This window comes from Stylophora pistillata, chromosome 4 (assembly GCF_964205215.1).
Source record: "Stylophora pistillata chromosome 4, jaStyPist1.2, whole genome shotgun sequence".
NCBI classification, from domain to species: domain Eukaryota; kingdom Metazoa; phylum Cnidaria; class Anthozoa; order Scleractinia; family Pocilloporidae; genus Stylophora; species Stylophora pistillata.
In genome coordinates this window covers 2,812,336-2,827,500 of record NC_142522.1, presented here as the reverse complement: position 1 = coordinate 2,827,500, position 15,165 = coordinate 2,812,336, and the positions used below count along the sequence as shown (strand labels likewise).

At 40.1% G+C, this 15,165-nt stretch overlaps 1 protein-coding gene across 1 annotated transcript in view; it reads right to left on the bottom strand.

Moving 5' to 3' along the window:
* Positions 1-1,054: 1,054 nt before the first annotated feature.
* The window catches only part of LOC111321680 (fibrillin-1), a 38,451-nt gene continuing 24,340 nt past the window's right edge, over positions 1,055-15,165 (bottom strand). The window contains exons 45-69 of the mRNA XM_022924631.2: positions 14,967-15,125; positions 14,362-14,487; positions 13,926-14,045; positions 13,305-13,427; positions 12,816-12,938; positions 12,170-12,295; positions 11,636-11,761; positions 11,294-11,422; positions 10,767-10,913; positions 10,100-10,162; positions 9,326-9,451; positions 8,641-8,763; positions 8,355-8,477; positions 7,784-7,900; positions 7,395-7,520; positions 6,988-7,140; positions 6,846-6,899; positions 5,842-5,961; positions 5,447-5,569; positions 5,113-5,229; positions 4,719-4,844; positions 3,374-3,490; positions 2,953-3,075; positions 2,183-2,291; positions 1,055-2,014 (exon numbers count right to left, since the gene is read on the bottom strand). Of these exons, the coding sequence (XP_022780366.2) occupies positions 1,240-2,014; positions 2,183-2,291; positions 2,953-3,075; positions 3,374-3,490; positions 4,719-4,844; positions 5,113-5,229; positions 5,447-5,569; positions 5,842-5,961; positions 6,846-6,899; positions 6,988-7,140; positions 7,395-7,520; positions 7,784-7,900; positions 8,355-8,477; positions 8,641-8,763; positions 9,326-9,451; positions 10,100-10,162; positions 10,767-10,913; positions 11,294-11,422; positions 11,636-11,761; positions 12,170-12,295; positions 12,816-12,938; positions 13,305-13,427; positions 13,926-14,045; positions 14,362-14,487; positions 14,967-15,125 (3,674 nt within the window). The 3' untranslated portion in view covers positions 1,055-1,239. The remainder of the gene's footprint in view (positions 2,015-2,182; positions 2,292-2,952; positions 3,076-3,373; positions 3,491-4,718; positions 4,845-5,112; positions 5,230-5,446; positions 5,570-5,841; positions 5,962-6,845; positions 6,900-6,987; positions 7,141-7,394; positions 7,521-7,783; positions 7,901-8,354; positions 8,478-8,640; positions 8,764-9,325; positions 9,452-10,099; positions 10,163-10,766; positions 10,914-11,293; positions 11,423-11,635; positions 11,762-12,169; positions 12,296-12,815; positions 12,939-13,304; positions 13,428-13,925; positions 14,046-14,361; positions 14,488-14,966; positions 15,126-15,165) is intronic.

Genomic DNA, 15,165 nt, shown 5'->3' with positions numbered 1-15,165 from the left:
GGAAACGTACATTGGTCTCTGTGACACCGCTTTTAAAATGCGTTACAGGAACCACTTGTGTTCATTCCGAAACGAACGTTACAGGCATGCTACTGAACTTAGCAAATATATATGGAGTCTTAAAGATAAGGACACTAAGTTTAATATTAAGTGGCGCAAGGTGAAACAAGCTAGTTCGTATTCCAATGTGGCTAAAAGATGCAATTTGTGTTTGTGGGAAAAATATTTTATCATTTGTAAAACGCAGATGGCAAGTTTAAACAAAAGAAATGAGCTGACATCAGGTTGCAGACATGTCAGGAAATTCCTGTTAAAGAACGTAACGTTACGATAGCGCGTGCAGTATGTTGCGCGCCCATGTACACATTGTTCTGTCTTTTAAATTTCGGTGGATTGTAACCGTTATTTCTGGCAGTTGCCTGACGATTGCTTCGCAAGAGGCATGAAACTCAGAGTTGCAGTAAAAGTTCAAGTAACCTAAATCTTGAGGTATAATTATCCATAGCTCTAGCCCTGCTATTGAGCACTTTTTAGTAGATGATGATCTCATTCCGCTATTTTGGTTATATATATATATATATATATATATATATATATATATATTTCATATATATATATATATATATATATCTTATTACAGGTTTTTTTTTGTGTATTATCGCTGAGTATTTTACGAGTTGTGCCGTAAATACAAATAACGAGTAAAACTATTCAGCGATACGACACAACAAAACGTCAAATAAGCCATTTATCATTCAACACCGTGACGCCAAATTGTAATTTCGGTGCGGGCGAATTTCGCAGATATTTATTTACTTCTTGCAATATAACCCCCGAATCCCACAATGAGGTCACAAGAATGACGGAAATGATCACCAACTAAATAAGCTTTTGATTGCTGGTTAAATTCTCCTTGTCAGCGCCCTGAGAAATGTATAGAGAATATGCATACTGATGTTAGGGCGCAAAGAGCTAAGCAGATAAAGGGGATAGCTACTTTACTAAAGAAAGAGGACTCCACGATACCTTTGCAGCAGACAATCTTTCACTTAAATACTTCTCCAAATCTTTTAATTTTACGGCTGTTGTCTATAGACCCAAAAAATGTCTGTGCAAGATGGACTTAGATATAACTTCGAACGTAAAACAAAATGCATGGCCAACATCTTTTTACAAAATAAAACACGTTACCAACAAAAGAAAGTCATTTTAAAAAAATGCCCAAGCAGTGTAATGAGTTCATACGGTCTTGATGATCAGATGGAGCGAAAACCTTTTGGCTTCGTGATATCCAGGCATGTGCCGTTGTGTCTTGATTCCACTCTCTTGTCCAAGTTTGTTCTTAATTCTTCTTGTTTCTTGTCCATGTGTTGCTTTCGTCCCCGTCTCTTTGGAAACCGTTTCCTTTTTCACTTTCTCGCGCATGGCGCCTTTAATCCACACACGGAAGACGCCCTTTCGATGGAGCGGTGTTTTAACAAAGAGAAAGGAGACTCCGTTGTGTTGCTGCACTTTGAACAAGCTCGTGTTACCATGAACAATGACATAGTTGAAGGTTCCGTTGAATTCCGCGAGTACTGGTACTAACGTTAGGATTGGCTCAGCTGAGCTGATGTTGGTGGGAATTCGTATGGTGAATTTTTCCATTCGATGCCCCGTGGATCGTCGTTTCCTCTGCTTCCCTGAAGGTGTGTGCGAAAATTGAAAGCCGTTGTTCGGTGGTGCTGCTTGCCAGTTTTGTTGACCATAATTTTGTTGATTGTAAGTTTGTGACTGACCACCAAGTAGGATCTGACGCTGTCCTAGTTGATTTTGACCATAACCTTGGTTTCTTCCATAAGGAAGATGCTGTCCATAGCTTCCAGTCCTCGCTGGCACAATATGGTATGGCGCGGAAGACTGAGTCTGACTGCCGGTTTGGTTTCGCTCTACAAGAGGCACACCTTTGTCATCGTCGTCCCCTTTGGACAGCGCACACTCGTAACAGGCTTCTCCATAGGGCGACAAGCAGTGCCTGGAAACAACAGAAGGAGAGATTTGATGAGCTCGAACAAAACCGGAGTTTTCCCCAGGTTTCCGAAATGAAGACACACCAAAGTGAAAACTACTCTTTTTCAGAACAAAAAACAGCATACCACTAAAGCTTTTCATACCACTAAAAGATAATAAATAGTGAACTCACCCTCCCCCTATAGGTTGATAACTATGTGGGCACCGGCAGCTGAATCCACCTTGCTTGTTGTCGCATCCAAAGCTACAGGGGCTTAGTCCCAGGGCACACTCGTTCATATCTGAAATGAAAAAAAAAATGAAACTTAAACCTTTTTACGAAAGACGACGAAGCGAACGAGAAAGAAAGAAATAATCCATGAAAAGCTATAACGCACTTTATTTAGAAATTCTTTTGATGTTATTCAGGAGCAGGAACATTACATCCCATTAGGCCAGGAATGCCAAAATTTGGCTCATCCTCGGTGCAAAAACCTGTGAAGCTCGCGAGTGACGTAAAACAAAGATAACAAAACATTATAAACAATAGCGTACAGCAAAACAATACCTCATGAAACAAAGAAAACCTCGTCAGGTTTTTACACCGAGGATGACCCCAAAATTTGTTTTCGAAAAGGAGTGTAAATAGGTGGACCGAAAAATTCTTGAGACAAAGCGAGAACAATCTTAAGTGTGTTTCAGACTGGTTTTGATATCGCACTCAAAATTTTAACCTGAAATAATGTGTTGGTTCTGATATGAACCAAGAGTTAACATTGCTTCTCTTAGTTGTTGCAAACGAATGTGGTGATCGTTGTTCCCCCATTTGGATGTCCTTCACGGAAGAAGGAGCAGCTGCATAGCGCGTCTGAATATCAACGACATTCCAACAGAGCTGAAACTAAGGAAGGTAACGGCAGCTGAAAATGCCACGATAGAGCTAAGGACGAACGTTTACCTTACCTTGACACGATCGGCCATCTGGATTGAGCACATATCCGTGATGACAGGTGCAATAATACGCTCCTAATGTGTTCCTGCACTGCGCCCGTCCACAAGTAAGGCTGCTGCGACACTCGTTGATATCTACAAATAGAGACCGTCAGTTATGAGAAACGCCACCGGACAAATAAGCCTGAAGTGTGGCACAATGTGAAGGAAACATTAGTTTCTTCAGTGGTATGGGAAAAACGTCGTTGTTTCATGGCGAAAAATAAAAGCAAAGAGAGTAAAATATGAAAAGGAAAAAACTGCAACAAATGACAAACAAACAGACTAAACCAGAACAACGCCTTCAGAGGTAACTGTCGATCTGTTTCATTGCTCTTCGTAGAAGCACACGAGATTTATCGCGATCCTTATAGCGACAGATGATAAAACTTACCCACACACTGATTAAAGTAAAAATCCTGCGTAAATCCCGGGGGACATCCACATCGATATCCACCCCCGAGGTTGAGACAACCATATTGACACGCATTTCCGGTACATCGGTTATTACCTGAAGACATGAAAACAAATTTAAGTTACATAATTTTTGCATTCTGTATTCAAACTTTGAGCGCTCGCATTTTAATTAAGCCAGTACTGTGACAGGTGTCTATGCACAGCGATTTGCGTAGAACATAAATAGGGTTTGAGACTTAATAATAATAATAATAATAATAATATTTATTGATTTGTATTGTGCAAATATCAATCCAGAGAAAAAAATTTTCATCTGCGCATTACATTGATTCAAAAAAATCTTAAAATCCTAAACATATTCCAATTCAACAAAAAGTCTTATTTACAATAACTAATTAATCTTTAAAGTCCTAAATAAAAATCTTTCTTTATGAAAAGAATAAAAACAATAAATTAGCTGGGAAACGCCTTCTGGAGTAAATGAGTTTTAAGAGCCTTCTTGAAAGCATTAACTGAAGATCTATTTCTAATTTAAAGGGGAAGATCGTTCCAGAATTTAGGAGCAGCCATATAAAAAGATCGATCACCAAGCGTGGAGAGAGACTTGCTTGGTGGAATGTTAAGGAGTTTGCCGTCATTTGATCTAAGATAGTACCTTCCCCCTGTGTCTTTCAAAGATACAAGATCGGAAATGTAAGTCAGAGCAAGTTTATGAATGGCCTTAAAAGTTAACAATGAAATTTTAAAAAAAATTCGATATGCTACGGGTAACCAGTGTAGGGCTCTCAGTAATGGTGTAATATGACAAAATATACTTTCTTCAAATACAAGACGTGCGGAAGAGTTCTGGACTCTTTGCAGTTTTTGAATCTGATGCGCTGGTAAGCCGTATAAGAGGCTATTACAATAGTCAAGGTGGCTAAAAATAAAGGCATGTATCAGAGTTTCAGTACATTTTTTGCTAAGGTACTTTCTTATCCTCTTGATATTATACAAATAATAGAATGCTGCAGAGTTTCTTTTCGTTATGTGATCACTCATTGATTGGTTAGAATCTAACCACACACCCAGATTCCGAAAGGGAGATTGTGGAGACTTCTATCATCCATCATAAGACATGAGAAGAACAGCACCTTGACTAGCCTTGGAATGGTATCAAAATTCCTCATATATTGCACAGGGCTTAGTCTTGTGCAGCATTTCGCGTTTATGCTACAGCCAAAGCGCATTTATTTGTCATTAAATCACCCCATCCATAATACGTACATCGGTTTTCTTGGACGACTGTAACCTCATCGAAGTAACGATCAATGTTTACCTACCAACGCATTTCTTTGTTTTATCGTCGTAAGTGTAACCACGGTTACACACGCATTTGTAAGATCCCGGCAAGTTCTCACACATTCCAAATCCGCAGATGCCGTTATCAGTCATACATTCGTCTTTGTCTACGAAAACAAAAGGTTAAAGCAAATCGCGCGATTTTGCATACCCCAGAGCACCATATACACCTACGCCCCACCCCTCCCCACCCCCGCTAGGCTTTTTACTTAGAATAATGATATCAGAACATTAGTAACACATATCGGTAACAACAATGTGTTACTTGAGGCGGGAAATAAAAAAAAAATTCAAAATATAGCAGTCGTAATATGGCAAGGAAGAGCGAGTATCAAAAGAAATGGAACAAGATAAACTCGTGCATATTTATCTCACCAACACACGTGATTCCATTTCTCATGTATCCATCAGGACAGCCACAGCGGAAGCTGCCGGGAACATTGGTGCAGCTGTGCTGACAGTTATGTCGACCCGTTGTGCATTCATTTTCATCTGATGGGAAAAAGCATATAGGACGAGCATTAGAACTCTAAATTCTCTAGAATTTGCATCATGCGTGCCCGAAGTAAACCTCTCTTCTAAGGTAACACTTTTTATATGGTTGACGATTATTTCCTCAACTACAGTTTAGGTGGATAGGATACTCTAACTCACCGCCTTACTGTGACAGGTGAAGCAAATCTACATGAGTACTGTTTGTATTACTCACCTGTACATGTTTTTTGATCTGCTCGCAGCACATATCCAATAGGACAGCTGCATTTGTAGGAACCATCAGTATTTGCACAAGTAAACTGACAAATACTGGAATCTTTAGCGCACTCATCGATATCTGTTGATTGAAACGCGATAGCACTTAAAGCGATGAGAAGAAGCCGAACACACAAATAGCTTAGCCCAAAAACGCGTCATGTAAATGAGGCTTTAATAGGAGGTAATTGTAGTAATGGTGACGGCTAATATGAAAAGGAAGTCACGTCTCACATTTCACGCTCCACATTTCACACGTAGCACTTCAAGCTTCACATTTCACACATCACATTGTACTTTTCACTGGAAACTAACAGAAGCTGCTGACGAAGCACGAAAACGACCTTCCCTTACCTAAGCATCGCTTCGCATCCATGGTCAGTTTGTAGCCCACGTTACACATGCAGCGGTATCCCCCACGAATATTCATGCACTTGCCATTCTGACACAAGCTTGAGATCATCTCACATATATCTATGAAATGATAACATAAAAAAAATAAAACGAGTTTTAAAATCAATGTATCATTCGAGGTTCGAATGTATACACATGCGTTTGACTTCTTTACTTGTTGGCAAATGCTCCCACGCGTAGAGGAGGTGAGTTTCTAAAGAAGCTGTGGTGCTGTGTTGGCAGGGAGTGTTACAACATATTTTGGTTTTATCAACTGAGTTAAGAAGGAAAATCAGCCACCAAGGAAAGTTTCTTAAGCTGACGTTTCGAGCGTTAGCCCATCGTTTTGGGGAGCAGGAATGGCGCAGTAGTGAGGGCGCTCGCCTCCCACGGTCCCACCACTGTAGTCCGGGTTCGATTCTCGTATCTGGCGTCACACGTGGGTCGAGTTTGATGTTGGTTCTCGTTCTTGCTCCAAGGATTTCTCTCCGGGTCCTCCAGTTTTCCTCCCTCCGCAAAAACCAATATTCCAAATTCCGATTGGATCTGGAGTTGAGTGTTTTAAATATGAACCACCGGCTCAGATGATTGGGCAACCTCTTCTTAGAGTATCGACTTTAAATAAACTATTACTATTATTAATATTATTATTATTATTATCGTCAGAGAAACCTCTGTTTTAGAAACTCTCTACGCAGAGTCGAAAAATCCTGTCTTCTTGTAAGCTGTATCAGTTCAGCCAAAAGCACAGTTGAAAGCCCCTCTAGATTTTTTTTTCGCGGCTAATAACCGCCGCACGTATTCCTTCTAGAGGAAGAAGTTCAGAGCAAAATAAAAGAATTGGCTTGAGGAGCAAAAGAGTAAAACAGAACAAATTATAATAAAACAAACGAACAAAAGAGAAACGAAAATCTCATTACCACCGTTGACAGTCATCGTAAAAAACTTAAGACTTAAAAACTTACGTGTCATATTGTCTTTTTTTTGTGCCATAGTTTTGCAAAGTTTACCATATTCAGCTATGAAACAAAGCAAAAGATTAATCCATTTTCAGGAACAACAGAAAACGAAAGGTTGAAATAAAGATACCAAAAGAAAAAACCTTACCAGTTTTCTTTCTCGGACACAACTGGCAGTTTGTGCCCCAGGCCTTCCCGGCTGTACAACAGCATTCCTTCTTTCGGACCTGCATCATTTCCTTCGCGACAGCTTCACACATGTTGTTCCTTACAACAGCGAAGCAAAGTCCCTTTCGTGTATCTAAAAGGGTATGAAGTACTCACTCATCAGCTGTACTAAACCGCGGGCGAGGGGGTAGGGGGCGGCTCAGTATGTTGTCTGTCAGTATCACACAGCAAATAACTGTTCAGAAAAGTTTCTGAACTTGGTAAAAATATAGCTAGCTAGCAAGCAGACAAAAAAAAAAAAAAGACAAACCGATTCCCAGTATGAGATGTCGGTCCATCGCTACTGAATCCAATCGGCTTTTTTTAAACCACAATTACTGATTTTACCTTCACACTCTGTTCCATCCTCACTCCGTTGATACCCCGAGTCGCAGTCGCAGATATAAGTTCCCGCAAGGTTTCTGCACGCGCCATTCTGACAAATATCCGACTTTTCTTGACATTCGTTGATATCTAGGGAATGAAAATACTTGTCAAATATTTGACGTCGCTTTGTCTCCTTGATGATTGGGTCTAACCCCCTGAAATCTCAGGTAGCCGAAGAATACAATTCATCTTGAATTAAACCTAGTTTTTAGGCGCTGCAACATCGATACACGAGTTCCGCAGATTTGCAGCAGTCAGTTCTCTTCATTTAGACGAGACTTTTATTGCGGTCTGCAAGTCATGTCACAGATAACCTATCAATTATTTATCAATGTAACAATTCAGCCAACCTTCACATATCCGACCATTTCCCCTGAAGCCAGCGGGACACCTGCACCTAAAACCGCCAATAAAATTCTTACAAACGAAGGGACACAATCTAGTGTTTTCTCTGCATTCATTGATATCTGCGGGGAAAGAGAAAAACAGGTTAGAAAAATTATGCAACAGCTCCTTGTTCTTCTATTTTTCTTTTGATTATTTACAATTGTCTCCAATTTTCTTGGTGAACGCTCATGGTTTTGTATGAGAAAAGATCTCTGAGCATGTTTTAAGCCGAGATTTCATTATGAAATAGTGAAAGAAATTAGCCATACTAAGCATATTTGGAGAACTGAGTTCGCTGGATCAAAGGATAAAAACAAATCTCGTTTTTAACCTTGAACTTCCACTGGAAACAAATCTACTTGCGACTTGTTAAAGAAAAACAAAGACAGCTGGAGGAAGAGGTTTTTTCCGTATTGTTTTGGTAGTTGAATCTTATTTTTCCAAGGAGACACAAATAAGCTTCAATTTTACCCAGCCCTTCTCGCCTAGACCTACACATATGTAATATAAGCCATTGATAACGCTCTCCCTTACCTCTGCAATGAATCTTGTCAGGAGCCAAGTCGAATCCACGGGGACAGATACATCGGTAGCTTCCCGGCTGATTCACACAACGGAACGCGCAAAGATCGCTGCTTTTTACACACTCATTGATATCTTTGGAATAAAAGCAGATTTTAAAGTTATAGTAAAGATTTTTCGTTCAAAGACAACCAAGAAAATGCATGGTAAATGCAGCAAGGACAGAAATACGTTATAAGTAACTAAATTACTATTTTATCGATGAGGTATTTCACGTAACCTGGAACCCAGTTCTTACCAGCACAACGCGGGGAAAGGCGGCCTGCGGCATAGCCCTTTGGACAATTACATGTGTAAGAACCTTCTGTATTGACGCAAAGACCATTACCACATACACCGGGCGTCTCACATTCATCTTCATCTAATACAGAGATAAAAAACAAAACGATAAAAAAGAGCTCGTTGATTGGACTTTTCAAAACAGGCCTGAAAGAACGGATTATTTGAAAACAAACTAGTAGTCTTTATAAGAGTTCTACATAACTTTTCAGAAAAAAAAACCTTTCATCGAATTAGTGCCGGATAAAACTAGTTTGATCAGGCGATTTGCTCAATGACGCAGTTCTCTCTTGAGAAGTACATCTGTGGCCAGCTACTTTGGAGCAACAGTGGCTGCTTTGAGTGTTGAGCCCCATTTATCGCCATGGTCGTCATCACCGTTATCACTTTAACCATTCTCATTTGTCATTTTTGATTATTGTCGTCATCAACCTCAACAAGGCTGGTTTCTTATAATCCATCACTTAGCAGCCCAGTTGGTCCTTCTGAATATGAAAGCGATTTTCTCAGCAAATGAATACTACTTCAACAGTAGTGAAAATAAGGCCAGAAAAACAATTCAGGGCTGTACGGGATTTGAACCATGAGCTCTGTGATACCAGTGCAGTGCTCAGTGCTGACGTACTGCGTGCTATGGCACTCACCGACACACTTCTTTCCAGTTTCATCAAGCTTATATCCCATCTTGCATTTGCACCGATAACTTCCATCGTTGTTGATGCACTCTCCATTTTCACAAAGACTCGCTATGTGCAGACATTCATTTACGTCTGTGGTAGCGAAAACAAAAAGCAATCCAATATTTAAAACTGCACAACAAAAGCTACAGAGAGCAAACCCTAAAATAATAATAATAATAATAATAATAATTTTATTTATATAGCGCTGAAATCCACTAATTGTCCAAAGCGCTGTATACCCACCCAACCCACCCCAGGGGAGGACATCCATCACACAGTAATCTCGTGCGTGGGAAATTAACGTCTCCTGCCCCTAACCCTGCAGGAGACGGGACCTCCATTTATTCGTCCCTATCCGAGAAGACTAGAATATCTAACCATTTCTTGATGTTAAAGAAAGGAAGCATATTCTTCTCAGTTAATTTTAAGACCCTGAGTGTTGGTCCGGCCGGTATTGAACTCTCGACCTCCCGCACAGCAGTCCGGCGCTCTCCCAATTGAGCTAACCAGGCGGCGGTTATAAATATCTGTGAGGTACTGCTAAATGCTCCAGCAGGAATTTTGGGTCAAGTAAATTCGTGACGAACCGATTCTTGAAAAGGTAACTGGTTTTGTTTTGGACGATTTTGCGCGCCGTCCGATTTCGCGCGCCTCCGTCTGATTTCATACGCCTCAGCCCGATTTCGCACGCCTCCGCCTGATTTCGCACGCCTCCTTCGCGTATGTACTATATCTTACCTGTAACACCGTGCCTGTTCATTACAAATCCAACACCATTGGGACACAATTGGGTAAACGCAGCTGAAAAACAATGTGAACGTCTTAGAGAGTAAATTTCAAATTGGGAGTCGAAGGATTCCATCAGCTTTGCCTTAGTGCGTTCAGCTGTGGTTTTCTTCAAGCAAATCTTTCCCGCATATTTAACGTCACGTTAGTATAGGTAAACATCCACTACAAAGTAAATAATTCAAAAGCAATGTGCGATGTTCAGTTTTTGCATAGCTCTAGCTTTAAGAAGTATTCCACTTCATAGAAATGAGTCGTTCTTCATTCTTATCAAAGTCTACATAAACCTGGGATGGGCTATTAAAAATACCGAACCATGGCACATAAATAGCATTTAAACGCTCTGAGAAAATGTTTAATTATTCAGTCGGCATAATTCTTGAAGATGTCTCATCTTCAAACCTCGAAGCCCTAATAAGATATACTCAGCTCAAGCAACCACTCGAATCCCTTGAAATAAGGGACAGAGAACATTGCTCGATGTACTGTAACTTAGAGGTGTTCCGTAGTTTCCACTACGTAAGTTTTCCAAACATTTTCTTGGAAACGTAGACTAACTGTTTTTCATATTTGTAGAATTTACTAACCACGGTGTGTTATACCATAGCAGTATACTCACAGGTATTCTTCTGCGGGCACAGTTCACATGGGTCACCCCAGCCGGCTCCAACGGTACAACAGCACATGGCTTTTCTCATCTCGCGACTATTAGGTTTAGTGCACCCTTCCTCGTCAAACTTTTCAAAGCAGTAACCCACTCGCACATCTGTTGAATTGAAATTGAAACAAATTGACTGGGTGCTGGCGTGTTCGGGAGAAAATGAAAAACTATCAAGTAGATGATCATACGATGTACAAGGACTTAAGAAGCAAGAATAACGTATCAATGAATGACTCAGCAAGATGATGAATGAGTGAATAAATTAATGGGGAACTGAATGAGGGAAAGAAGGGAGGGAGGCAGGATGGATGGATGGATGGATGGATGGAAGGAAAAGATGAATGAACCATCGGATGGATAATAGATGGATAAATGAATAGATGCGAATGAAGAGAGGGAAAGAGGAAGAGAAATGGAGAGAATAAAAGTTGGATGAGTGGATGGTTTCATAGTACTGAGTTACAAGAGCATTGCAAGGCCCTTACCAATGCAGTGGCTTCCACCGTTACCAACTTCGTAACCTTTATTACAGAGACAGCGGTAGCTTCCCTCTGTGTTCACACATTGACCACCAACTTGACAATAGTTCGGATTTTCATCACACTCATTTACATCTGAAAGAATAAACCAAAAGAAATTAAACCCAACAACGTGCGAGTGGCTCTTTGAAACTCATGGCGAGAATAATACAAAAATGTAGCAAAGATCCGAATCCCTTGTGGATATCAATATAATTTCGCTTGAACTAGTAGATTTTTCCCAACCAGCACCTACAACAAAACAATACCCTCGAGATATAAGAAGAAAGTGGCAAAGCAGACACTTACCTTGACAAGCACCCCCTGCCTCGTTCAGTTTAAATCCCGTCATGCACTCGCACCGTGAACCACCGATGGTATTGGTACAAATACCATTCTCACAAAATCGTGGCACTTCTGTACACTCGTCGATATCTGAGGAAATAAAGCATTGGGTTTATTTTTGAATTGCAGTAAATGAAGATTATATTTACCAAATGAACGGTTCAAGAAGCAAACGCAACTTTGGAAGATGAACAAACCTTACTTTTAGAATCAAAAAAGGGAGAGCGCCAAACACTTATGTGATGTTTTTATGTAGAGAGCTCATTCAGCCGTAAGTAACTACTCAGCAAAGGGTAATTAACTTGTGGTTTGCTCTCATGTCTGATTTAATGGATCAAAACACATCAAAAATGACGAAATATTTCAGAAGTTCAAGGTTTTATCAGTTTTACAAGAAGCAAGCGCAGATTGTGGGAAGTATAACACAGCCATACACTCCAATCGCCTTCAATGACACGAGAAATATTGCTCAAGGCACATGAAAAGCATGCCACCAACCTCTGCATCGCATTCTGTCAGGGGTGACGGTGTATCCTGGGATACAATCGCAACTGAAGCCGCCAATAGTATTAGTACATCGTCCATTTCGACATACACCAACAACGGCTGAACACTCATCAATATCTTAAAATGAACCAGAAAAATAAACCAAGAAAAGGATGAAAACAGATAATTAAACACAGGTAAACTGATTTATATTAATATAGTACCAATTTACTATTAATATAGTGAAAGTTATGTAAAAGTTTAATTTAGTTTTCAATATCTGAATAGTTCCAGTAGCCTCCATTTTGTGTAAAATTTGCTCGGATATTTGTTTGTGAAATAAGCTAGACCTGCGAACCTTGAATATTCTTTGGCTTTGGCTTTAGCAATTTTCAATCACATACCGGCTTGAGATCCATTACGTTCAGGCAACAACATTTAATGGGCCCCAGATAACTCAACAAATACCTCAGTAATAACTAGTATTACCAGAGCATGAAATTTGTTCTTTTTTTTTTTCCATTCCTTCTTTTTCCCACTTCTTTCTTTCCCATTTCTTCCTTCCCTTCTCTCTCTTATCTAATTTTTCTAAGTTCAAGCATTGCAGAATACACAGACATGGAAACTATCCTTAATCTGTTTAATTCTTACAACTGACCTTTACAGTAGCCTCGACGGTCAAGCCTAAATCCATTAAAGCAATTGCAACGGAAAGATCCCTGTGTGTTGATGCACGTCCCGTTGACACAAATACCGCTGATCTGCGAGCACTCGTCCACATCTAGAAGAAAATGAGGCAAAGTTTAGTAAAAGCTGCGAAAGAATTAAGTTATCATGAAAATGTATCCCGCTAAGTCGTCGTTATACTTATCACAATCTTAATTCAAAACATAAATAAAATGTTAACTAATCAAATTATTTGTTCCAGACGGAAAGCACCCAAATTTAGATACACCCACTGCGTGAGTGTTATGAACAGTCGCCGCCTAGTGTTTTATGCCTTTTCAAGCTGAACAGGCGGATCCTACACCAGGTTATCGGTGACCGACTTTGGCTCTATGGTATTCTGAAATCATAAGAGCACTAGTGGCAATGTAAACCATTAATAGCAGCACACCAAGATTTTATCAGTACTTTATCCACCCACCTACACACGTCTTTCCGTCAGTTGTTATCTGATATCCTCTGTTACACCGGCAATCAAAGCCACCGATAAAATTTTCGCATCGCCCACGTTCACAGTATCCTGGTTCAAGACATTCGTCTAGATCTTGAAAGATATCATGGATCAAAACCGCAGGTTAGTAAGTTATTGAGAGGTTTCGAAACTTACATGGACAACTGGTTGAGGTCTCCGTAAGAGCAGAAAACACAACTGCTTCTGCGTGTTTCACACAATCGGCGTTAAACTTATAAAAAACTTGCCGAGAAGCGCTTTGCAATTGACAAGCGCCTCATGCTATAACGATCAGCAATTGATAATTAAATTAAGACCACAATGACCAGCTTTCGACCGTGGTAAAGTTTCTCAGATGGAAAAGAAGCTTAGAGGAAAGAAAGAAATTATCGCCCTGAAAACAGGAAAAAGAAAAGGAGAATAGAGAGAGATGGATGGGAAGAGGATAGAAGAGGAAAAATGAGAAAAATAGAATTGACAAGGTAATAGGGGGGGGGGGAGATTTGAAGAGGGGACGTGCAAGGTGGCTAGGTATACAGGATGGATAAGAAATGAGAAGCTACAAAATTAGCGCAAACAAACTTTACTTACCTACGCAGGCCAGTCCTGTAATATCGAGTTTTGATCCATCTGGACAAGTACATAGGAAACTGCCAAAGGTGTTTCGACAGGTGCCATTCTTACAAGGAGACATCTGGCATTCATCCACATCTGTTTGAGAGGAAAAACAACGCAGTTACTGATATACCTGCAAGCTTAAAAGAAGAACTATAAGTTAAAGAAGAAAACCGAGATGATTTTCGATTTTTCCAGATGTGGTCAGTTTGGCGGTACTTTGAGTACCATGTTGATCAGCAGTCTACGTCAGGCGTTAAAGATTGCTCGTTATTGGTCTCTTCAGAACTATTACCAGCCAATAGGGAACAGGCTACGGTTGCAGTTGAAGGCTTTTGATCCTTACAGTGCTCTAGAAACAATTTGTAACTCAACCAGTATGATGTAGAGTGAGAATTAATGCCATATCTACCTTTACACATTACACCTCGTGGGTTTAGCTTGTAGCCAAGCGGACATTCACATCTGTAGCTGTTTCGCGTGTCGATGCATTTTCCGTACAAACATAACTCTGGAAACAGTTCGCACTCATTCACGACTGCAACAAACAATTCAATAATCGAAAAGTACTCCTTAATAATCAAATCAAACTCAAGAGGGGCGAATTTCCTACCTCTTATGAAAGATAAAATGAAAATCGAAATTAATACTTGTAATATTTTTAGCATAAAAAAATTACTATATAGATGCCGGGGTAGTAAAAAAAGAATTCTAGAAACGTATATGGCACACCACAAGCCTTTTCCACAACGATATTGTACTATTTTAAAATGTAACTTTGTTCTTTTTGTTGTTGTTTTGTTTTGGTTTTCTTCGTTTAAATATAATCTTCACACTTTCATTTGGCATGCACTCTCTCTCTCGCGCATTTATATCGTAGTTTTTCAACGGTTCAGATTGAAGGCCGAAAGCTTAAATTTTGAGAAACAGTTGGGATCAGAGATTGTCTTTTTAAGCAGATATGAATTGTAACCCAAGTGGCTTTTCTGTTTTCTATACAAGGTGCCAAGCTCTTACCTCTTGGTGATGGTGTCACAGGCTTGGCTGTGGTTGATGGGGTCGTAACCCCTTCAGGAGGGCGAACGACCCCGGAGGGTTCGGAAGTGGGACCAGTTATTTCACTGCCCGTCGTTGGTGTCACATGTGTTATGGCCAGGCACAAGGCTGTCCATTCGACTGTGGACGTGGAATACAAAGAAAAAAAAATTATCAAGCA